At 36.7% G+C, this 24,798-nt stretch overlaps 1 protein-coding gene across 2 annotated transcripts; it reads left to right on the top strand.

Moving 5' to 3' along the window:
* The first annotated feature begins 861 nt into the window (after positions 1-861).
* LOC112192687 (rRNA biogenesis protein RRP5) lies at positions 862-18,494 on the top strand. 2 transcript variants are annotated; one of them, XM_024332539.2, is made up of 40 exons: positions 862-1,136; positions 1,245-1,456; positions 1,622-1,762; positions 1,890-2,063; positions 3,714-3,813; positions 4,806-4,921; positions 5,108-5,230; positions 5,362-5,433; positions 5,592-5,684; positions 6,215-6,328; positions 6,430-6,549; positions 7,082-7,267; positions 7,369-7,443; positions 7,982-8,118; positions 8,751-8,885; positions 9,100-9,245; positions 9,331-9,396; positions 9,611-9,717; positions 9,888-9,968; positions 10,069-10,143; positions 10,233-10,334; positions 10,597-10,765; positions 10,866-11,014; positions 11,254-11,337; positions 11,440-11,540; positions 11,823-11,976; positions 12,161-12,235; positions 12,366-12,513; positions 13,894-14,536; positions 14,750-14,810; positions 14,910-15,055; positions 15,152-15,335; positions 15,536-15,634; positions 15,805-16,178; positions 16,281-16,457; positions 16,834-16,930; positions 17,005-17,160; positions 17,249-17,479; positions 17,566-17,649; positions 17,738-18,494. In XM_024332539.2, exons 1-40 carry the CDS (start codon positions 962-964, stop codon positions 17,843-17,845), a joined length of 5,790 nt encoding a protein of 1,929 aa, XP_024188307.1. In that variant the 5' UTR covers positions 862-961; the 3' UTR covers positions 17,846-18,494. The 2 variants fall into 2 exon arrangements, with proteins under 2 accessions (XP_024188307.1, XP_040372263.1); XM_040516329.1 differs by having other exon boundaries at positions 4,785-4,921.
* The last annotated feature ends 6,304 nt before the right edge of the window (positions 18,495-24,798 follow it).

The following is a 24,798-nucleotide window of genomic DNA, read 5'->3' as shown; positions in this document are numbered from 1 at the left end:
AAATTAACATTAAATTTCGCAAGAAAAAAAAAAAGAGCTTAAAACTTAAATGACCTGCACAAAATATCACTCCATAGTCCATATGTTGAGCAAAGCTCATAGAAATATAAACTAAATAGATAATGATAGTAATGATTTACACTGTCTACTAGCATACTCACTGACGTTTTCTTACTATTACATAGACAAATAAAAGTGCTAAACACATTTGCCAAGCAACAAATTATAACACCAAAATTATATATATATATATATATATATATATTTATTTTTTTTGTGGCAATGTCCAAATTGTAGTTTAAAAAGCACATATCACAAAACACAAATTAGAGGTGATATTTTTGGAACTAAATAAGTAAATATCCACGAACCACACTAATTTAAACTGAATTGAGCCGGTGAATTATATATATTGGTTCTGAATCGGCTTCATTTCTTTTGTTTTTATTTTCTATGCCTATTTGCTTATTTATTTTTGTGTGGTGCTTATGGATTTTCTTGAATATTTATTTTTCATTGTATTTTATTTTTGTTTTAAGTTGAATCCAACCAAACTAAATCGAACTGAAATATCGAGTTTCTTAACTTTCACTTACTTTAGGTTGGGTTTTGAACTTGACAACCCTGCATGAATAAATTGTCCAAAAGACATACGCATGGAAGAGAGGTGTGCTTTGTAAAAAACAGGGCACGAATATAACTAAAAGCAGTTTTAAAAAAATGAAAAACCAGTAGTAATATCTAGTTAATTGAAAAAAGAACGACGTCGTGCGAAGATCTACTGAGGCAAACGACGCCGTTTTCCACAGACAAGCGAAACGACGTCGTTGGCTCTCCCTTCACCCAGTCGCCCTAAACCCAGCAGCGGGCAGAGTTTAAACCCTTATTGAGGTTCCGCTTCTTAAACCTCTAAAACCCCCAAACACTCTCTACTCCCCGCTGCCGGTATCGCTCTGCAAACATGGCACCGTCGTCCAAAAAACCTCAGGGAGGGAATAACAAGAATCCCAGAGACGCCACAAAGTTCAACAAATCCTCCAAAAAACCTTTCAAACCAAACAAGGATCACAACAACGCCGCCAGGTCCGAAGCCATGGCTTTGCAGCTCGAGGACGACGTCCCCGACTTCCCCAGAGGTTCATACTTCCCTCAATTATTGCTTCTCTTCTTGTTTTTCAATTCCAAAACTCTACTGGAATCTAATTTGTTCATATTTTTGTGTTCATTGTTTAATTGAATTGAAGGTGGAGGGAGCTCTTTGAATCGAAAAGAACGCGACGAAATTCGGGCGGAAGTTGATGCCGAATTCGAGGCAGAGGAGAGGGAGATGAAGAAGAAAGGGAAGAAGAAAAGGGTGCCGAAGGACAGCCTTGTAAACGAGGACGAAATGGGCTCGCTTTTCGGCGATGGCATCACTGGAAAACTACCTAGATATGCAAACAAGATCACTTTGAAGGTTTTCCTTCAAACATAAATCCTTGAATTTTCCATTTGAATATATACAAAACATTTAGGTTGCCTCTGGTAGGCGAAATGATGTTACTAGGTTATGTCAAGTGAAGGTTATGTAGTACATAGTATACATTGTTGATTTACTTATTATTGCTTTGCCTATGGTCAGAATATATCTCCTGGGATGAGGGTTTGGGGAGTTGTTGCCGAAGTGAATGAAAAGGACCTTGTAATCAGTCTTCCAGGGGGCTTGCGTGGACTAGTTCGAGCGTCTGATGCTTTTGATCCTATTCTGGATGATGAAACTGAGGTAATAATCAGTATCGCTGTATTTAATTCCCATTGTTGTTAATATAAAATGTATTCATTTTTAATTAAGCAGGTATCAATTACAACAATTTCGGTGCTCTAAACAATCCAATCTTAATCTTTAACAGGCCTTAGCAGATAGTGTCCTCCCTAGCATATTCCGGATAGGGCAGCTGGTATCTTGCATTGTGTTGCAATTGGATGAGGATAAGAAAGAGAAAGGGAAACGGAAGATCTGGCTTTCTTTGCGCCTCTCTTTGTTGCATAAAGGCTTCACTTTGGATTCTGTTCAAGAAGGCATGGTACGTAACTAACTAAAAAAGAGATGATCTAATCACTTTGGTTTTAACTTTTTAAAATGGAATCTTTGCTTTATTGGTTAATTATGGGAATCTTCTGGATTATAAGTAAACTTTGTACCTGATAAGATGGAACATCTCTAGTAGCCTAGTAGGAGGAAAGACATGATTGGGTTATTTTATTAATCTTCTTCAACAATAAATATCCTCCAACAACTGTGGAGCAATTGCATTTGAACCCAGGCAAGCAACCTACTATAGTTATTTATCCCATTTGTTTAATCACACTTGAAGGAAATTCAGTGCAGTTCTTATCCCCTGTGGTTTACTTTATTTACTCTAAAATATAGTAGGAAAGTAGGTTTTGTAGAGGAAAAAGTTGAATATTCATACGGATCAAACTGCAGGAGGCATTTGCATGATTTAGGTTAAAAACAAAATGTTCTTACATACATTGTTACTAAGAAACTGTATAAAAACAATGACATTCAGTTGAATATGTTTCCATATTCATCTATAATGATTATATGATTGTTTACTTTATTGCCTACTGAAGTACTCAGACAAAATTAATTCCAAATAGAGTTCTGAGAAGTCTAATTTTTGTAATTCCATTCTCTATGTGTATAGGGGAGGGGATGTGATGTCAGGACTAGTTATTAAACATGACTACCATATGAATTTGATATTGATTGTATTTGCTCTTGTTGTTAGTGACAGTATGAATAGGATATTGATCAATTTTTCCCATGATCGTATTCTGTGAAGGTTGTTTTCCATTATAAGTGTTGAGAATATATATATCCCACATGGGAAAAATGGGACCTTGCCTATGGGTTTATAAGGGTTTGGGCCACTCCATCCATAGCCAATTGGTTTTGGATGTGAACCCCAGATTACTTTATCATGGTATCAGAGCGGGTTACCCACGTGTGCATGCCTCATGGCCACACGGGCTCCACGTCACCCAAAATTGCCCACGTGTATGGCTTGAAAATTCGCCACACGTGCGGGGGCGTGTTGAGAATATATATATCCCACATGGGAAAAATGGGACCTTGCCTATGGGTTTATAAGGGTTTGGGCCACTCCATCCATAGCCAATTGGTTTTGGATGTGAACCCCAGATTACTTTATCAATAAGTACTGATTTAATCCCTGAAAAATTGATTGTGATTGAACATGATTAGATGTAGGATAAGTTGCGTGTTTGTAGGTGAAATTTCTTGTTATAAGATGAAGCCATCTTTTTTTTTGTTTTTGTTTTTTATTTTTTTTGATAGATTCAAACCTCAACTCATATATCCAAACGGTTGGAGCAAGCAGTTCACCATTAGTCCTAAAGGCTTGCTAAAATTTTTCGATGGAGAGTGCTGACAAATGTGAAAACTTAACAAGAATTTCGTAAACCAGGAGAATTTCAGACAGTTTGCCAAGTGAGGGGAAAAAAAAACCTTAATTTAACTTTTAAGTTATTAATCAAACTTTCTTCCCTAAACAAAAATTAACAGGACATTATGAAGTTTTGCATTTTAATACTAATTCCAGTGTTTTGTCATCTTGTATAGTGGGTCCAAGTTACTGAATGCTATGGCTCTCTGTTGACAATTTGGAGTTGTCTTCTAAAATTTTCTTTCCCAATTATTGTTTCAGGTCCTTACAGCCTATATTAAAAGCATCGAAGACCATGGTTACATTCTTCATTTTGGTTTATCTTCATTCACGGGGTTTTTGCCAAAAAATAGCCAAGCTGGTAAGTCGACTTGTATTTCATTCTTGTTAGTGCCCATGCTTGTTTCTTATGTATGCCAATCACTTTTTAGTGCCTTAGCTGATATCAATCCTGATTACACATATCCAGTCAGAAATAATTAAACAATGGAAGTAAGTTTCTTGCGTATGCAAGATGCTTATCTTAGTATGAGAAGCCATGATTCCTTACGCATAAAGATAGCATTTCGCCTATGGGTTTGTATGTTCTGATCACTTCTGCTTAAAATTCTTCACATGAGGACCACTAAGGTTTAGTTTAAAAAAAAAAAAAAACTTCAAAGCCTCATTTGTATTACATTTTCCATATTTTGATAAACCAATGAGTGTAGTTTTCCAAATGGTTACGTATCTGACAAGGTAAAGCATCAATGGTTGGATCACCCCATAAACATCTCTGGTTCCAGACCAAATTAGAGAATCAACTATTTTTTGGACTTGTTTGATGAAGGTAGATAGGTGTAATACTTGGAGTGATTAAATCAACATTGAGAGTAGGGCTTGCAGAAGAGGAAAAGAAATAGTAACATTACTACTTGGTAGAGGTAATTAGTAAAATTATGTAGCATGTAGTGAAATGAAAATATTTCCCATAAGTACGCAGAATGCAGGACTAAGATTCATATACCTGACACCTCATAGGTGGGAAAAAAGGCTTTTGTTGCTATATACCACAGCCTTATGTTGATAAAAAAGTTACTTTTCAAAGTATTCTCTTTCCTCCTTGCCATTAAAGAGCCAAAGGAGTCAAACTTTCACATGAAACATTTTAACATTAAGTAAAGGATCATGATTTCTTTTTTTCTTTTTTTGGTTGCCTGGCTAATGAAAATTTGTATAAGTCCACTGTAGATTGGGCGACTGAATCTGTATTCTGTTGATGTGATTCCATGTTTTGCTACTTTATTTTAAGCACTCTGTTTCAAGAGTCTTTGGTTCTCCTATATGTTCCAGCTCATTCTCTTCTTCTTACAGACAGCAAGGTTCAAGTGAGCAGTGGTCAACTGCTTCAAGCTGCTGTTAGAAGAGTTGATAAAACCCGCAAGGTAGTTCATATGAGTTCTGACCCAGAGATGGTGTCAAAGTGTGTGGTATGCCCCCTATGCCTTTATTTCATTAATTTGTATGCTTTCCATGTGTGTTTGTTGTATTTTTATTTTATTTTTCTATAAAAGTTCTAATAACATCAAAGGCAGTTTCAAAACCTATAATAATGGGTGTTTTTCTCATCACAGTTTCGCTTCTGATTTATGAATTTTCTTTCTGAACTCTTACAGACCAAAGATCTCAAGGGAATTTCAATTGATCTACTTGTTCCGGGGATGATGGTCAATGCTCGTGTGTTATCCACCCTTGAAAATGGGGTTATGTTATCATTTCTTACTTATTTTACTGGAACTGTAAGTTCTGTATCCCTCCAACATCAGCTACAGAATCAATCAATGTTATAATTAAAAGACAACTGGACGGCAATGTATGTGAAGTTAATTTCTTGGTATTATCTATATATTTCTCCATTTCATTTTTGCAGGTTGATATATTTCATCTGCAAAATATTTACCCTACTACAAACTGGAAGGAAGATTACAATCAAAACAAGAAGGTAAATTTTAAAACCTGTAATTTATATCTCAGTAGTCTTCATGCCTTTAATGGTTTGGTGGCAAATGGAATAGGCGCCAACTTCTAACCTTGGTGTGTTTGAGTTCATTTTCTGGTTGAGTTGTGCACTTCTAATCTCTTCTGTGCTGTTTTGTTTAGCTCAATGCTCGAGTATTATTTGTCGATCCTTCAACTAGAGCTGTTGGTTTGACACTAAATCCACATCTTGTTCGCAACAAGGCTCCTCCTTCAGTAAGTTATTTCACATTCATAAAAACTCAAGTATGGGATATGTTTTGTGATAACTTTTGAAATTAGAAGTTGGTCTTTCCTTGTTCAAATTTTACTGTTACTTATTGTGCAGCTATGGTCTGGTTTCTTGCACCTAGTATTGAATATTAGTCATGCCTGGTTCATATTTAATGCACATAGGCAGGGTAGACATCTTGGGTTCCATTTTTCCTGTTTAAGTAGATGCTGATCCTAGTATTTTTTTTCCCTCTTAAATTTTAGAGCTGTTGTTTGGGCAACTATCAACATTTTGGACTCCTACCAAATAAAGACTGTATAAACATTCTGCAATGTTGCAAATATTATTTTTTCTGGAAAACGATCTTAGGGTATTCTTATGCTAGGAAAAGATGAAGAGAATGATAAAATTAGAATTTATGAGCTTTTGTAAAAGTGGGATACTCCTTGCTCTCTCTCCCTCCCTCCCTCTCTGGTTTATGGCTATTACTTTTGTAGTTCCCTTCACGTTTTAATAACTGAATCATGTGCAGCATGTCAAAATTGGAGATATATGTGACGATGCAAAGGTAGTGAGGGTTGATAGAGGATTGGGCCTTCTGCTTGAAATACCATCTACTCAAGTTTCAACTCCGGCATACGTTAGTGTATGTTCATTTTGTGGCTCTATCTTTGAGGTTCGTTTGGTTACACAGGCGTTACTCTCTCTCTCTCTCTCTATATTGATTTTTTTTCTTTTAAATTATAGATATCTGATGTGGCTGAAGAAGTTCGGAAGCTTGAAAAGAAGTTCAAGGAAGGTACTCGTGTTCGTGTCAGAATTCTTGGGTTTAGGCACTTGGAAGGGCTTGCCACAGGGATTTTGAAGGTAGTGCTTCTCAAATCTTGTTTCCGGTGGAAGACAGACTCTTCTGCAATATTACATGTGGTCTCTTTCCTGCATAATATGTAGCTTGTATGCATGGTTGTCACTTGTCGAAAAATGAGTCACATTTTCATATAAATCAACCAAATGACATCTGTTGCTGATTGAATATGGTGATGGCTCTCTTGTTGTTGCATTTCATACGATGGACGTTGATTCTAGACTTTCTTGGAGACTTGGAGCATACTTTTAGCCTTTTAGGTCATCTAGAAAAAATTAAGAACTAATCTCTCTGTTCTCTTCCCCTCTGCTGTTAATGATATTTCTTAAGCAGCAATTTTGATTGGTGATTTCCATGTATGCTGCGTCTTGTTATTATTTAATAATTATTTTTTAATAAGATCAGGTTACTCTGTGTATATTTTCTTTCCATGCATCTCACATTTGGTTGTATCGTGCCTTTGTTCAAGTGGTGGATATTTTATCTTGTTTTCGGCTGATATTATCAGTCTCTAATTTCTTTTCTTTCAAGCAGGCAAGTGCATTTGAAGGGTCAGTTTTCACTCACTCTGATGTCAAACCTGGGATGGTTGTGAGAGGTAAAATAATAGCTGTTGACAGCTTTGGGGCTATCGTGCAATTCCCTGGTGGTGTGAAGGCTCTTTGTCCTCTTACTCATATGTCTGAATTTGAAATTGCAAAGCCCAGAAAAAAATTTAAGGTAGATTTCATTTCTTGTATTCTATAAAATTTGTTCACTTGCTTCTCCTTGGTAAAGTAATTTTGAAACTTTTTATTCCATTTCCTGTGCCACTATTGCAGGTTGGGGCTGAACTTGTGTTCCGTGTGCTTGGTTGCAAGTCCAAGAGAATAACTGTTACACACAAGAAAACACTTGTATGTCATGTCTTTTCCTTCAAAGTTTTTATTATCTTTTCATATACATATATTTTGGCTTAGTATTGCTTAGGCACAGCCTCCTTATAGACCACTTTAAATAAAACTTTTGGAAGTTACCTCATTTCGAATTCCCAATCTTGTCTTATCAATGCATAAAACGATACTATATGTCAATGCTGTGGCAGAAGAGATATCATTTGCTGGCTCTAACTCGATAATATTAGGTTGAATAGAACAGACTATCACAAAAAGTGCTCTCTGTTCCTTTTTTAATTGTTAGATCGCATGAGGTATGTTCATATGTCTCTCTATCAGTAGGGTATCAATTGCAGAACAATAATCGGGGCATATTTGTTTCTTTTAAGATTAAGAACAGTAAGTATTATTTTGTACATCTTTCAACTAGACGCCATAAGACGTAATTTTCAGCGCAAAAAATTATCTGCAGGGGACCGCACATTGATTGATTGTGTGTGTGTATCTTTCAGAATAGCCTCTCTTGTTTATTGTCTGATGCATGACTGCTGGATTACAGGTAAAGTCAAAACTAGGGATTCTCAGTTCATATGCTGATGCTGCTGATGGATTAATAACACATGGGTGGATAAGAAAGATTGAAGAACGTGGCTGCTTTGTCCATTTTTACAATGGAGTCCAAGGATTTGCCCCAAGGCTAGGCCCTTACTACTTGAAACTTATTTATTTATGTTTAATTTTTATTTTTTACAGAATCTCTCTATAAAATGATGTGATCCATATATGACTACATGCAATATCCTTTTTTTTTTTTCCTTTTCTTTATTGGTATCTTTATTGTAAATGTTTAATGGTGTATATTTGCTGGCAACATTTTTGACTATTTGTGGTTGAGAGTGTTATTGGCTTAGTATTCAGGCTCATAGCCAGCAAGTCTTTTAAGTTAAAATGCAGTTGAGGACAAGTGTATGTCAAGACAAGGAAAGACAACAAATGCATCTGCAAGAAAATGGACTTTTTGAACCTCTAAAGTATAATCACATCATATACTATTATTTCGTAGTTATGAATGTATTGCATGGTTTGTTTCTCCAAGAAAATATACAAGCAATGGAGAAGTTTCTTGGTCATATATGTGATTTTTATATATGTATCTTCCAATGTGTTGTAACAGCTCCTTGTGTGGACACCTTATTGAATATCCAAACATTTCTACAAAAGGGTTGCTCTACGATGTTGTTTCTTTTTTCATCTGTACCTGCCTGAGTTTGAAGTGATGTCTAATGTTTTCTTTGTTATTGATTTGTTGTTTTTCAATTTTAAAACAGATCTGAACTCGGACTGGAGCCAGGATCTGACCCAAGTTCAATGTATCATGTTGGACAAGTTATCAAATGTAGAGTTATCGGCTCTAATGCTACATCGAGACGAATCAAACTTAGCTTGATAATACAGCCTCCAAGGTTTGACTTCTTGTCCAATGACTTTTTATCTCTGCATTATCAACAAGTCGTGTGAATTATGATATGATCACGGATGCACTAATGTACTTAGTCTCGGAACGATGTCAAAAATAATGTAAACACAGTTGCACTAATTTTTGTGTTATCAACTTAAGAAAAAGGAAAGAAAGGTATGGTAATTTTTTTTATCTAAATTATTGTGTTCACTTGTCAGGGTTTCTGAGGATGATATGGCGAAGTTGGGCAGCCTGGTTTCAGGAGTTGTTGACCGGGTAACCCCCAATGCTGTCATGGTTTATGTTAATGCAAAAGGTTACTCAATGGGCACAATTTTTACAGACCACTTGGCAGATCACCATGGTATTTATTCTTTCCCTAGATCTTGATTGTCGGTTTATTGTGCTCTTTGGTATGCTGTTCTCTTATTGTTTCTCTTGTTATCCAGGGCTGGCTGCTTTGATGAAGTCAGTATTGAAGCCTGGTTATGAATTTGATCAATTATTGGTTTTAGGTGCGAAAAATTCTCCTTAGTGACTGGGATATTTCTCTATATAATTGTCTCTCATCAGTTTCTGTTTTATTAACCTTGCAGTAGAAAAGCATTTTAAAATGTGAATTCATGTTTCTTTTCAATTTTTTTCCCTGTAAATTAAATCTTTATGAACCTTAATACTAATATCAAGTGAAAAATATTAATCCTGGAAAGTTTTCTTCCATCCATGTAGACACTGAAGGCAACAATTTGATCCTATCTGCAAAACATTCTCTGATTAATTCAGCTCCCATGCTTCCTTCAGAAGTCAGTCAAGTTCATCCTAATACGGTAGTACATGTAAGCAATTGGAGTCTCATGTAACGTTAGTTCTTTCGTGGGAACTGGGGTTTCCAGCTATATATATATATATATATATATTTATATTGTAACTTTTTCTCTTTGGTTATGAGTTGAAAGTGCAAATGTTTGTTGTGTCCTGATTCATGTGAGCATATTTGTTTCAATAGGGCTACATTTGTAACTTAATTGACACTGGGTGCTTTGTTCGCTTTCTTGGGCGTGTGACTGGTTTCTCCCCAAGGCACAAGGTTCTTTCTTTGCCCCCTTAAGTTTGCTTACTTCACTGCTAGTACTGTTTTATCTAAATCCATCAATTTTTTATACCCATCCTCTTCTTGATTTTGTTAGGCAATGGATGACCATAAAGGAGATCTTTCAGAAGCCTATTACATTGGACAGTCTGTTCGGAGTACTATACTCGATGTTGGTGACTGTTTATACTACAATTTTTAAATTGGAACTTGTTAAACAGATTAGTAAACCACATTTCGGAACTCTTTATTTTCTCTCAGGTCAATAGTGAAACAGGTAGGATAACACTATCATTGAAGCAGTCATCTTGCTCTTCAACAGATGCCTCCTTTATCCGGGAATACTTTATTTCAGAGGAGAAGGTAAACATCTTGGGCACAGAATTTTACTTCGAGTTATCTTGAATTGGCCAGTGCTCTTTATTTTATTGAGATATTTAATCAAATATATCCATTAGCTTCCTACACTATCTCTTGTACTTCATTGATATATATTCCGTATCATGTATTTTTTTAATACAAATTTGGCTCCTCTGTTATGATACAGCTAGATTTTTTTAAAAAAAAATTTTTAAATTTTTTTTATTTATAGCTTTTAACTTTCAAATTCTTCTTTGTTGTCCAGATTGCAAAGCTGCAAGTGTTGGATTCAAAAGAATCCAAATCAGATTGGTCAGAAGGATTTTCCATTGGCAGTGTTGTTGAAGGGAAGGTCCAGGAGGCAAAGGACATTGGAGTTGTTGTCAGCTTTGAGAAATATAATGATGTTTTCGGTTTCATCACGCAGTATCAATGTCAGTTATTTATTGAAGGCTTGGGTTAATTACTTGATTTCTTCCCTTTTTTTCAAACCGTAATGTATTTCCCTCGTCTTTTTTTTTTTCCTGTTTGCAGTAGCTGGTACTACTGTAGAAACAGGCTCCATTGTTCGAGCAGTTGTACTTGATGTTGCCAAGGCAGAGCACCTTGTTGACTTATCGCTCAAACCAGAATTCATTACTAACTTAAAACAAGAAAGCTCTAAGAGCCAAACTCATATGAAGGTTAAATGCATTCCCAGCTATCTCTAGTTTTTATGCTTTTGATTGTACTCAATAGTGAGTATGTTAGTTGTGAAAGAAAAATGTGCACAGATGTTTGCTGTTCCTCCATCGCTTGAATTATTACTTGTGGGATACTACATCAGTTATTTCTTGACCCATAAGTTTCATTACCTCTGCTTTCTTGTTTTGTTTTCCCAAATTATACCTTGTTTTTATCTACTTCATGACATTGATTTCAGAAACGAAGAAGAGAAGTCTCGGATGATCCGGAGATGCATGAGACCGTAAATGCTGTGGTTGAGATTGTGAAGGAGAATTACCTGGCAAGTTTTCATGTTGATATAACTTACAGATGATAGTTTGGCAGAATTGGTTTTTAGATATCGTCACCTTCTTTTCTCTTACTTTTGTAATGTAAATTGCAGGTTCTTTCTATCCCAAAGTATAACTATGCTGTAGGATATGCATCAATTTCTGACTACAACACTCAAAAGTTTCCTCAGAAACAGTTTCTCAATGGACAAAGGTGCATTCTCTTGGTGCTCATTCATTGTTTTCTATATTACACTTGTGTTTTGTCCCATATCTCTATGATATTTGGCCTTGTTGTCTTGGATAAATTTTAGGTTCAATGGTGTACTATGTTTTTACTTTTTACCCCATCCCCCCAGCCCCACCCAAAAAAAAGAAAAAAGAAAATCACTCTTTGTAAAAGACATTTGAGAACAAACACACATTTGTATGAATGCTAGTTATAGTTCTTACTTTAGGATTGGCCAGTTACATGAAATTATATCACTGAATGCAGTGTCAATGCTACTGTCATGGCCCTTCCAAGCCCTACAACCGCTGGGAGATTGCTTTTGCTACTTAATTCTTTGAGTGAGTCCGCTGATACTTCCAGTTCAAAGCGGGCAAAGAAGAAATCCAGTTACAAAGTGGGATCTGTGGTCCAGGCAGAGGTATTTCTTTTTCTTTTTCCAAATTTCTTTTCCGGTTTCATTTGCATCTTACCATTAATTATGAGCTTTGATTTTTTCCTTTCATTTCTAGTATCTGTTTTGTATTTATGTGGATAGACGTGTACATCTATTGGACTGGTAGAGTACTCATTTGTTGTGCTTAATACTTGCTGTCACCAACCAGATAACTGAAATAAAGGCTCTTGAACTAAGATTGAAGTTTGGAATCGGCTTTCATGGGCGGGTCCGTATAACAGAGGTAAATTTTATGAATGATTTGATATAAGCCTCATTAATTTGACTTTGTTAGATGCTCTATATGCATGTTATCGTTTTATTTCGAGTGGTAGGGCATATGATAGTTTTTCCCTTGGTCCCCTTTTGGGCAGGTAAATGATGATCTTTTGGAAGATCCATTTAATAACTTCAGAATTGGGCAAACAGTTACTGCAAGGATTGTTGCCAAGACTAATTATTCAGATAACAACAAAAAGGGTTTCCAGTGGGATCTGTCATTGAAACCTAGTTTGTTAACAGGTAAAGTGATATCGAGTATTTAATTCCCTGAATTGGTTCCACTACTTTTTCTTTCATCAGTATAAATTTACTTCTTCTATGACTCTTTGAGCCTCATCTTGAGTATCTGTAACTATTTATATCATCTATTCTTATATAAAAAAGTGGATGCCCTCTTCCATCTTCATACATATTTTATTTATATATAAGCCATTTCTTATTTCTAGAAATGTACCTCCTGTATTTTTATGGACCATCTAATCTGCTACTTTGACTCTGTGAGCCTCATCATGAGTGTATACTGCGTATACTTCTATTCTTATATGAAAAAAAACGAATGTCCTCTTCTATCTTCGTACATATTTTATTTATCAGTAGGGATGCCTCTTCTCGACGGATTAAGCTACTTACTAGAGTTCGGGTATTCAACAAAGGGGTGGCAACTTATGCCATTTCTTTTATCTAGAAATGTACCTCCTGTATGGTTATGGACCATCAATCTCCATAAATTTAGCAACTCTTCTCTTTAGGCATTTCTTTGGCTTCTATTGCAGTACTGACTATATTCTTCTTTTCTAGAAATAAGATGCTGCTCAAATATCCTTATCTTCAGTTGTATATACTCCTGTGATAGTTTCTGCGTTATGATGTTCACACCAGAGCATAGTTGGCCTTCATGATATTTAGTGAAGACAAGAATACAATTCCCTAATGCTACAATAATATCAAATTTATTAGAAGTTCAATCAATCACTTGTGGAACAAAAGAGGTTGAGAATTTGCGTCAATCTTCTTGAGCATATTCTTATTTCTATAAATTTAGCTGGAGTCACTGTAAGGGCAGGGTAGGTTGAGCCTTAAAGAATGAAGAAGTCCTTAAATGTCTTTTGCTTTTGCTAGGATCCATTGAACTTATGTTGTATTTATTTCAAACCATTCTGATAAATCCTTGTCTGCAATATTGTTAAATCCTCTAGTAGTAGGATACATAGTTATTAATACTCTTTCAATGGAATAATACTTTCATATAATACTAAAAACTCCCCCAGTGGATCCATAGAATATTCATTAAATAATATTGCTTAAATGGAATAATACTTCTATTATATAGTACTAATAATAATACTTTTGTCTACTAGCTCTATAACTCTATCATGGTAAAAATGTTTCCTTGTTGACTTTCTGCTAGTGGAGCTGAAGCAAATTCCATCAAATGTACTTGTTTTCTTTTGTTTAAAGTACCCTTTTTCTGCAATTTCTGTGTTCATGTGGATTAAGATATTTAGCTGCTCTTGTTGTTTAAATTAGGGTGGTCGGCCAAATCACTGTTTCATTAATTTTACCTACTTGAACCTCAATCACTGATGAAGTCTTATAAGGTCTAGAATGTGTTCTTTTCAGGTTCCTGTGAAATAGAGGAAAATATTTTGAAAGGAGATCTCGATTTCTCAGTTGGAAAACATGTCACTGGCTATGTGTACAAGGTGGATGCTGAATGGGTCTGGTTAACAATATCTCGAAATGTTAGGGCTCAGCTTTTCATTCTTGACAGCGCTTGTGAGCCTAGTGAACTTCAAGAGTTTCAGAAACGCTTTCATGTGGGAAATGCTGTATCTGGTCATGTTTTAAGTGTTAGCAAGGAGAAAAAGCTATTACGGCTGGTTTCATATCCTTTTACTCCCATCGCTGATAAAGCTGTTGATAATGAGGTGTCAAAGACGGATGCAAATGTTAGCATGTTGAATGCGACTGCTCATATTCACGAGGGATGTGTTGTAGGTGGGAGAATTATTAAAAAACTTCCAGGTGTTGGTGGATTGACTGTGCAAATTGGTCCCCACATGTATGGCAGGGTTCATTATAGTGAGCTTTCTGACTCATGGGTGTCCAACCCATTGTCTGGATATGAGGAAGGTCAATTTGTCAAATGCAAGGTCGTTGAATGTAGTCGCTCTGGACAGGGAACTTTTCACATTGACTTGTCATTACGTTCTTCTTTAGTTGGCACACTTTGTCAAGATTCCAATGAACCTGACAATGACAAGTAAGTCATGGCTATCCAGATATTCTAGTCTAGAACGCAAGTTTTTGTGTATATTTACATGTGCTTGTTTGTTAGTATATAGATTGCTCTGGCCTCAATTTGGGATACATTTTACATCTTTCTTATATTTACAAAGACACCTGCGTTGCCATGCCTCGGATTCTGCTATTATATTTTTTTTTATTTAAGGTAGTAACATATTTTGTTGTTCAGGCATACTCATACCGAAAGGCCAGAAAAGATTGATGATCTGAAACCTAATATGGTCATACAGGTTGTAGAAGTTTCTTAGCTGTTCCTAACCTTTGCTTGCAAATTGTTTTTTAAGTTCTTATATATGCAGAATCTTATTTGGATTTTCTAATTCTGATAGGGTTATGTGAAAAATGTTTCATCAAAAGGATGTTTTATTTTACTTTCGCGGAAGCTTGATGCCAAAATTCTTGTCTCCAATTTATCCGATGGATATGTTGATGATCCTGAAAAGGAATTCCCAGTTGGAAAACTTGTTACCGGCAGGCAAGTGATTTTGTTTACTTTTATCATGCTGGTGCAAAATTTATTGGTAAAAAATTAAATCCAGTGGTGAACTCTTACTGAGAATCTCAAGTGCAGGGTGTCATCTGTGGAGCCTTTATCAAAGAGAGTTGAAGTTACCTTGAAGTCACTGAGTGCAAGCAGTTTGCCACAATCTGCAAGGAATAATTTGGATAGCTTGCATGTCGGAGATATTATCTCTGGCAGGGTAAAACGAGTTGAGTCATATGGATTATTCATCACAATTGACAATACAAATGTGGTAAGGAGGAGCAGCATCAAGCAAAGTTCATTTTCTTTTCTAACATCTAGTCATACGTTGTATTTATACATGAGGCACTGCTTTTAATCTCCTATAGAACACTGAATTTGTAATGACATATAGTTTTCATAGGATTGTATAATCATATCTTCTGTTTGCACTCTTGTCAAAATGATTTTTGTGCTCTTTTTGGTTATTAGGTTGGATTATGCCATGTGTCAGAGCTTGCAGAAGATAAGAAGGACAATTTTGAAACTAAATACAAAACAGGAGAGAGGGTGTCAGCAAAAGTATTGAAGGTACTTTTCTTGTCTGTTAAGTATGGTTCTAAAGTGTACTCTTTTGAGAAAATTATGTGAACTATGTGAAAATTGCATGTAAGAGTTCCATTTGAATAGTTTGTGTGACTTTTTTTATGTGGTATATTGGTATGCATTTTATGATAAGTTAATTCACCTTCCTTTATCAGGTGGACAAGGAGAGGCACCGAGTTTCTCTGGGAATGAAGGATTTGTATATTATGGATAGCGACCACACACCTCCAAAACAAGATCTTGATGAACCTATCAGACAGACTGATTTGGTGGATGATTCTAAGTCAGTTATGTGTCCTGTTGGCAGTTTCCTTGGGGACCAGAACATGGATATTGAACATGAAAATGCAGAGTTCCAGTTTCTTGCACAAGCAGAATCAAGAGCTTTAGTTCCTCCACTTGAAGTCACTCTTGATGATGTAGACCAAGGCGATGATATTGTTAGCCAGGATCAAGAGCTTCCTGATGCGGAGGACGCTGTAGATGACAAGAAAAAGAAGCTCACGAAGAAAAAAGCCAGGGATGAGAGGTGATTGTACTAATGTTTGTTTGGCTTTTGTTTTGTTGTTCAAGGTTTTCAATGCACTCCCCACTTTCCCTTTTGTTTTTAACATGTAAACAATTTGTGCAGGGAGCGTGAGATAAGGGCTGCTGAGGAAAGATTATTGGAGAAAGATATACCTAGGACTGATGAGGAATTTGAGAAACTAGTTAGAAGTTCTCCAAATAACAGTTATGTTTGGATAAAATATATGGAATTTGTGCTCTCTATGGCTGATGTTGAGAAGGCACGCTCTATTGCTAAAAGGTATTTATCTAGAAAAACACCTGTTGGCCATTTGCTACTATTACAGTTGTATCATATAATATCATGAGAGCCCCCTATGTGTCATAAACTGGAACTCTGCATTTTCATGTACCAGTTAAGAGCAGCCCCCCCCCCCCCCCCTCCTCCTCTTCACCCTTAACAGTTTGTTGAAATAGAAAAGAGTTGAATCCAGATAACATATATGCTAAATGTTTATTGATATATCATTAATTAAAGTGCTACTATACAAAAAAGTCTTGGTTGTTTAATGGTGCTTTTAGTTTCTAGGATATCCAATGTGTGTGTGTGTGTGGGTTCATGCATGTTCGTAGGGATACCATAAGTTAGCTTTAATGTTGCTCTTTTGTTTGTAAAGGGCTTTGGAGACGATAAACTTTCGAGAAGAGAACGAGAAGCTCAATGTTTGGGTGGCTTATTTTAATTTGGAAAGCAAATATGGAAGTCCTCCAGAGGTAATAAAAATACTAAAAGCACTCTTGTTTTTCTAATATTGACATGGAGTCCATTAATTTTCTCTGTCTTTCAGGAGGCTGTAATGAAAGTCTTCCAAAAAGCGTTGCAGTATAATGATCCCAAAAAGGTTCATCTAGCACTCTTGGGAGTCTTTGAGAGGTCTGAGCAACACAAGTTGGCTGATGAACTTGCTGATAGCATGATTAAGAGGTTTAAGAAGTCTTGCAAGGTACATTAAGATGTCCTACACTCCTACATTTGTTTTTCTTCTTTTAGGTATTTGATAATTATAAACACTATATTTCATGGAATTTTAGGTTTGGCTAAGGCGGGTACAGAGGCTCTTGGTGCAACAGCAGGATGGGGTTCAGGATTTTGTCTCTCGTGCTGAAAAGATCCTTCCTAAGCATAAGCATATCAAATTCTTGTCACAGACAGCCATCCTGGAGTTCAAATGTGGGAATCCAGAGAGAGGGCGCTCCATGTTTGAAAATATTTTGAGGCAAAACCCGAAGAGAACAGACTTGTGGAGTGTTTATCTTGATCAAGTAAATCCCTGTTGTCATTTATTAAGTGTTATTTCTTTTCAGTGTCAAACTTGAGACAATATTCACTTGTCTGTTGATTGTGGCAGGAAATTCGACTTGGAGAGACTGATCTGATTCGTGCATTGTTTGAGAGGGCAACTAGTTTGAGCCTACCAGCTAAAAAGATGAAAGTGCGTACAATTATATGCATTAACTGAGAATGTTTATCTTTGTTCTTTCTGTTGAAGCTAATTTTGGACTTCATTCATGGATTTGCAGTTCTTGTTCAAAAAATATCTGGAATATGAGGAGCGTCACGGTAACGAAGGGAGGGCCAATTACGTGAAACAGAAGGCAATGAGTTATGTTGAGAATACAGTAGCTTGACATCACTTCTCATAAGAACAGAATATTTGTTCAGATTGCTAACCAGTTAGCTGCGAAACTCGTACAAGAGAGACCCCATGGCCAATTTATCACCACCATGATCACTATGATTGGTTGACCACACTTGCAATTCTTCTTCAGGGAAATGCTTGTCAAACTGTAAATGGTACCTTGTAATGAAATGGATTCAGAAATATATCTGCAATGATGAAGAGAGTTTGAGGTGGGATACCCGAAGGGTTATGGGATTGAAGATTTATATAGGATGGATTAGCTGAAGTAGCCGCCAGAAGTAACACTTATATAGGATGGATTGGCTCTGATTTATTTATTTGTCTTGGAAGAGAGAAGTTGGACATTTTTCAACGCGGTGGTGAAATTCGGCCCTTTTCGTATCCTTGAGTTTTGTAAGATGATACATAATCTGTTATGAATTTTGTAGTTGAGAGTAAATTGTTTCGGAAAGCTTCAGTCAATTGTCTGAGAAGCGTGGTCACTTGTTTAAGGGCAACTCAGAAACTTTGTTGCACTTCTTGAAGCCTGTAACATACTATCTCTATCTGAGTTAACAACGACTCATTTGCAACCTCAATTGTAAGATATTGAAAGCGGTATTTGTCTCTGGAAAATCAAGAATTTTGCATTGAAACTCGATTGAAAATAAATTCTTAAAAAGGACCAATTTACTTAAATATATAATCATGCATCTATGTGATGTGGAGAACTCCTTTGAGAACCTTTAAGAACAAAGGATAGACAGTCAACTGAGGGAAATGTCCTTGTGTGTCTAGGTAACTGCTGGAGCACCAAGCATTCTTTTCGTGTAAAATGCAACTGATTCTGGAATCACCATTTCTTTCTTTGATTGGATTATGCTAGTTGGCACCCTTACTTTCGGCAAAAGGACAGAAGACTGAGAATTGAAGATTAAGTAAAACAAGCGGTCAATAGTAGACCAAGAGTAATTGACATCATCTTAGGGAACTAGAATCTTCATGTAATGCAAATTGCATTGTACACTCTAGTTTGTTCTCTGACCACCATCAACACTGATGAATTAATTTGAACATTTGAATGCTACTGGGATTCTCACCGAAGATGAGTATCTGGTGCTGGTGGCGCTCTCTCAAGCAGTGACACTTGAAGCCGTTCTCGTCGTGGCATTGCTTCTGGCACGTATGGAAGTCGTTCTTCCCCATGGTGATGGTTCACGGATTTTGATTTAGGGGAAACTGGGAAGGGAAATCTTAACCCTAGGATTGGAATTTTTGGGGAAAGTGAAAGGCGCCATCTTTGATTCTTTGCAAGAGAAAACGTTGGGAAGAGAGTAGGGCATCAAATTTGGAGTCGGAAGAAGTTGCGAGGTATGAACGATTGACCAGAAGTTTTTTTTTTTGGCATTAAGATTGACCAGAAGTTTTTTTTTTTGGCATTAAGATTGACCAGAAGATGAGTATCGGACAGAGAGGGAGATTAATAAGTGCACTAAGTTATTATTCAAGTAAGGTTAAGGCATAGATACTTTATACTACAAATTTTCAATCAGAATTGCACAGATGCTTAAGCAAAAGAAAAACATACAGGCCTTGAGGCGGCAGCACTCCCCTAACATATAATCCTACCTACCTCCTAATATATTGAAGGGTAAAATTCTCAAATGGTACCTGAACTATGGTCCAATGCACATTTTGGTATTAATTTTTTCTTTTAGGAGATGAATGTCATCCTATAAGAATGAGCCACGTAGACAAAGTTAACGGCAGATTGGATGGAAGTACCATATAGAGAAGGGAGCAATAGTTCAGGTACCATCATGGTACGTAGTTTTAAAAGTTTAGGTACCAAAATGTGCATTAGACAATAGTCCAGGTGCCATAGGAGGATTCTTCCCCATAAGACCTGTACAAGTTTTTTTTTTTTTTTTTTTGATAATGGAGCCAGTAGGCGAATATATATTCATCAAAAGCCAGAATATGCTATTACATACCCTTCCGCTGCCATTTACAGACAAGAAGATAGTGGTAGTACCCACAACGGTACATAGAAACACAGACCCACTCATTGTACAAATAATACGTAGACATAGCGGGAATCCCCATTTAGTACTACGCCGGAGGCGCTAGAGAGATCTGGCCCTTCCAACCTAACTCTTTAACCAATAAACCTAGCTGCCTAGAGACCTCAATTGGTGTACACCTAGATCCATTGAGAATTAAGTTGACAAGACCAGACCAAATTCCAAAACTAAATACTAAAACTAGATGCACAAATGTGCGTAGAATGTCCCGAACGGGACCTTATTGTAACTAGAAAAACTAAAAAACATAGGATGGACCTAGGGCAAAAACACCCCAGCCCAAAAGAGAGCAGTCCCAAGAGAATGGGCCCAGCTCAAGGCCCAGCAGCCAAAGGATGACCCGAGCCTGCCACTACCTCCCACCTCCAGCCATCGACTACGTTGCCCGACCCACGACCGCCACGACCTCCCCCAAGGATCCGCGCAGAAACACCGGGCAGACGCCACCGCCACCACGTTCAGAGCAGATTCCCCATAGCCACGTCGCCCCCGCGATCAACCCAGACCACCAAAGCCCTGCCGCCCCACCACTCTGCATGAAAACCGCCATGGCCACCACGCCGTCACAGGTCCAGGAGATTCCCTGCCGAAGATGCCCACTGCCATAGGTCATGGAAGCCGTCGACAAGCACCACCTGCACAATCCGAAAAGCCCAGGCTCCATCATCATCCATTCCGTACAAAGCCTCGAGCCACACTGCACTCATGAGACTACCGACATAGCTTTCAAAACCCGCCCATCAGTAGCCCAGTCGGCATGGCGAACCACCACCGATGAGCGCCGCCGGACGAGAAGACTAGAAGATCTTGAAAAAACCCTAGGCACGGTCCAATGAAATAGTGCACAATTGAAAGCTTTTCTTTATAAGACCTGTACAAGTTGATTGGTTGCCCAAGCAATTTAATAGTACCCAATGGTTTGTATGACAAAACCTGACTTGCACTAGTTCATAACTGTCACAGATCAATATCACTTGGACATGATAGAGACTTTCGATGTTGTTTAGCACGCTTGGGTTTCATATTTAGTATTTGGCTTATACTTGCCATTCACACCCATCAAATTGTGAAACTCGAGTTTCTCCCACAGATAAAGTGCTTTCATTAAATAATCCGTAGAAGTTGGTAATATATCTACCGTACATGAACCGTCACTCTCATATTCATTTCTCCAAATTTCCATGGCTGTCTTGACATTCGGATAGGGACTGGGCCAAGCTTGAGAGAGTGTAATTGTAACGTCGTTACTAAGCTGATAAGAAGAAATCATAAAAGATAATTAGATATAATATATATTAGACATGGAGTACGTAAAATTGAATGAAATTGCATTTTGAATGCAAATTCCCTAAAAAAAGAACTTGTTAGAAATGTGTATATTCAAAAAAAAAATGAAAATACAAAAACATTACCTGCTCGTCCAATAGAGGGCCTGATGGACAGTCACGAACTACCTCATAATGATACTTGGGAGGAGATTCCCTTACAACTTTGACTGCCTAAATGCCTTTTATGATCCAAGGACTAGCCCTGGTGAAGACCATAGGATTTTTTAGGACCATAATGATCGGACTAATATTTCCTATATTTTTAGTATATTTCTCTCTACATTTTACTTAGTTATTTCCTTAACATTATCATTTCTAATTAGTTTTTGTTTTTAGGTACTTTTGAGTCAAAAATGAAGGCAAGGAGGAAATGAGGCGCAAAATTGAGAAAGAAATGGAGAAATGAAGCTTTCTTAATCCTACCAGGAAAAGGAATCCCAGTTGAAGTAGGAATCCTAAGTCAACTAGGAGTGAGCTTGGAAAAATGTTGCTCGGAAATGAAGAAATGATAGAGTCCTAGTTAGACTAGGAAACCTGATGACACTAGGAGACCTGATGGTGCTAGGAGATGCTATGGCTTCAAGATGACTTAAGATAGTTCAAGAATGTTCTAGATTGCTCAAGAATTTCGACAATTGAAGAATGAGTTTTGAAATTGTCCAATTGAGAAGCCTGACCCAAAGATTGAAGCATGTGACATGCATATGAGTTTCTAGACCCTTCTTGATGTCTTAGAGAGATCCTAAATCAATTCCATTTGGTTTTTGCCATGAAAAATAAAGAATATTCAAGAAGATTGCGGAAATCCCAAAAAGGGAGAGTTTTTAGGGAATCTGCTTGTGCAGATCAGTCAACTTCGACAGAGCATTGAAGATAGCTCAGAATGAATTAAATTTCGATCTATATATGGTTGTAAATATACGGATGTCTAGTTTCCAGAGAATTTTACGGTTCGTCAATATCAATTTTCTAAAAGAAGTTATGGCCGATTTAGTGCACGAAGGTCAGTCTGCCCGGAAATCTGTTTTGTACAAATAAGGAGAGTTTGGCCATGACTATCTTTTTGGACGAGTTTGGGAAGGTCTCTACTCCATATTTGATCTTATTTTGAGTATATATTGGAGCCATGATGATGTGGACCAATGAGAAAATTCAAAAGGAAATCTACATCAACACAAAGAAGAAAGTGAATCAAAATTGAAGACGGAGAGCTAGGGTTTGACGTCTAAAGCTTCTTCTATATATACACACACCTATATTGGATTTTTGGATATATTCCTTCACTCCATTCAGCCATCTCTCTCCCTCCATACACGTCCACCCACTCCACAACTCAAAAATATCATCAAACCCAGAATCAAAATGCAATTCCTCCCCTTTACTCTCAAAATTTCGATACCTCTCTAATTGTTCAAGACTAGAAGCCGTGAAGCATGTTCCATCCTCCATTCATCATCCTTACTGTGAGCCTCATCATCCTCCACCACCTTTGAAGACCTTCTTGCGTTCTTGAATCTCTTCAAAAGTGTAACCATGACCTCTATTATTTTATTTTCGGTTTTATGTTCTTGTAACCTTGTAAACAATTTCACTTGCGTTCTTGGACCTTGTTTTAATTGGATGTTTCGCCGGTTTGTTAGAATAAAGAGCATGTTTTGATGTTTAGTTTTCGAATACTATGAAGAATGAAAACGTTTTAGGATTTTCAGATAATAATTTGCGATTTCTTTATGCATATGTTATTGGATGTTTGTTCATTTTGTGCTTCAATCCCACCTTTTATGTGTTTATCTTAGTTGGTTCGAAACAATTAGGGTTTGCATGTAATTGAATCCAAATTAAGATTTGCTAGCATTCTAGGTCTTAATTGCTTAAGTGGAAAACCTATAATTTCTTAGGTAAATCAACAAAAAGATTTGCATGCTTGTATGCCATTTCAACGTGTGTTCTTAGCTTAAATCAATCAAACATTGATTGATCTTTATGCGTTAAATATGTTTTGTTAGTGAGTAGCGTTCTATGACTAGCATTGCATGTTTAATAGGGTTAACTATGGTGTGTTCATCTAGTTAATCTAATTAAGGGAAGTAATAAGAACTTTGTATGCGTTCATCTCTGTTCTTGATTGATTTCTTCCAATTGCATATTTTGATTTGTGAATTATTATTTGGTGTTCTATTTTCGTGTTTATAGTGGTTGACTACATCATGCATCTTTGCCGTCCCCTTTATCTCTCCTTGATTCGCGGATTGATTGATCATTGTAGTTAGTTTAATTAGATTAGAATACAAACTTTTATAAATCCCCCTATCTTGTAATTCTGTAAATATATTTTTGTTTTATACTTTGTGAATAATACTAATTTGTTTAACGTTTTTGACAGGAAGTATACCCCAATCCCCGGCTTAGAATGATACCCTACTTATTCTTTACTACAATATGATGCAGGGTTTAAATTGACACTCATTTTAAGTGTATCACATAAATGTATAATCGTAACTTTGTGTTTGTACGTTGTGCTGGCACAGTTGAGGGGAACAAACACAATACAAAAACAAGAAAATAAATGAGTTCCATCTCTATCTCTGGATGACTGTATCAAAAGAAGGTTGAAAAAAAAACAAGTACGTTTTACTGGTTAGCTAGCTAATGCATGCATTTATATAATAACCTGTGTAGTTGAATCATGAATCGCATGATCAACCTATCTCTTCCAATTAGGCGAGCATTGTCTTCGGCATTGAGGCTTTCCATCTCAACTACTCAACTCATGCTGACAGTGCCATTCATGCTTCCTCACACACTCACGTAAAATCTCTTTGAATTTGACATATACTAAGCATTGGTTCACTGTTTACTTTAAATTATTTTACAACACTACCAATTCACTCTCTGTTTCTCCCTTTTGCTTGCCTTTGCCTTTGCCTTTTCCTTTCTCTCTTCCTCCTTGGAGAGAAACAGCAGCAGCAACAACCTCTGTTTTGTTCTGTTTCTTCTATTCCACCAACTACCACCGCTTCAGTTTAAACTTCAACATGCAGAGAAAGAAGAAGAAGGGAATTCACATCAAGAGAGAGAGAGAGAGAGAGAGAGAGAGTGATCAGATTCCCTAAAGAATAAATCTGATCCCCTCAGAGAGAGAAATCTGATGGATATGACAATTTCAAGGTTGGTTTTTGATAGCTTAATTTTTCAGTTTGAGTCTTTTAGATGTGTTTGATTTCAAAATGACATTGGGTTTAGGAGTAAGTTGATTGTGGGGTTCTTCAAAATAGAATCTTGATTTTTCCCATTGGTTGAATTTTTTTGTTGTTGTTAATTTATTGATGATTGATCAAGTACTTTGGTTGTGGTGGTTCTTCGAAATTCAATATTGAATTGATGTGTGTATATGTTGGAATATAATCATTATCTATTGCAGCCATGTTCATTGATTATGATGAAAATGGGTTGGAAATTTCACATGTCTAAATTCTATTTGCAGCTGAATTTAAAAGTACCCCCTTAAATTTTGCTGTGAGATAGAGATTTAGTTATGTAAATTAATT

The sequence above is a fragment of the Rosa chinensis genome, chromosome 3, assembly GCF_002994745.2.
Source record: "Rosa chinensis cultivar Old Blush chromosome 3, RchiOBHm-V2, whole genome shotgun sequence".
Classification (NCBI taxonomy): Eukaryota; Viridiplantae; Streptophyta; class Magnoliopsida; order Rosales; family Rosaceae; genus Rosa; species Rosa chinensis.
This window is presented reverse-complemented; position numbering and strand designations above follow the sequence as displayed.

Excerpts from the sequence above, each read along its gene's own strand:
- LOC112192687 (XM_040516329.1), top strand. The coding sequence starts at position 962 with ATGGCACCGTCGTCCAAAAAACCTCAGGGAGGGAATAACAAGAATCCC. Across the intron at positions 3,814-4,784 it reads GCCAAAAAATAGCCAAGCTG|CTCATTCTCTTCTTCTTACA; the intron begins GTAAGTCGACTT and ends TATATGTTCCAG. Across the intron at positions 8,119-8,750 it reads GTCCAAGGATTTGCCCCAAG|ATCTGAACTCGGACTGGAGC; the intron begins GCTAGGCCCTTA and ends ATTTTAAAACAG.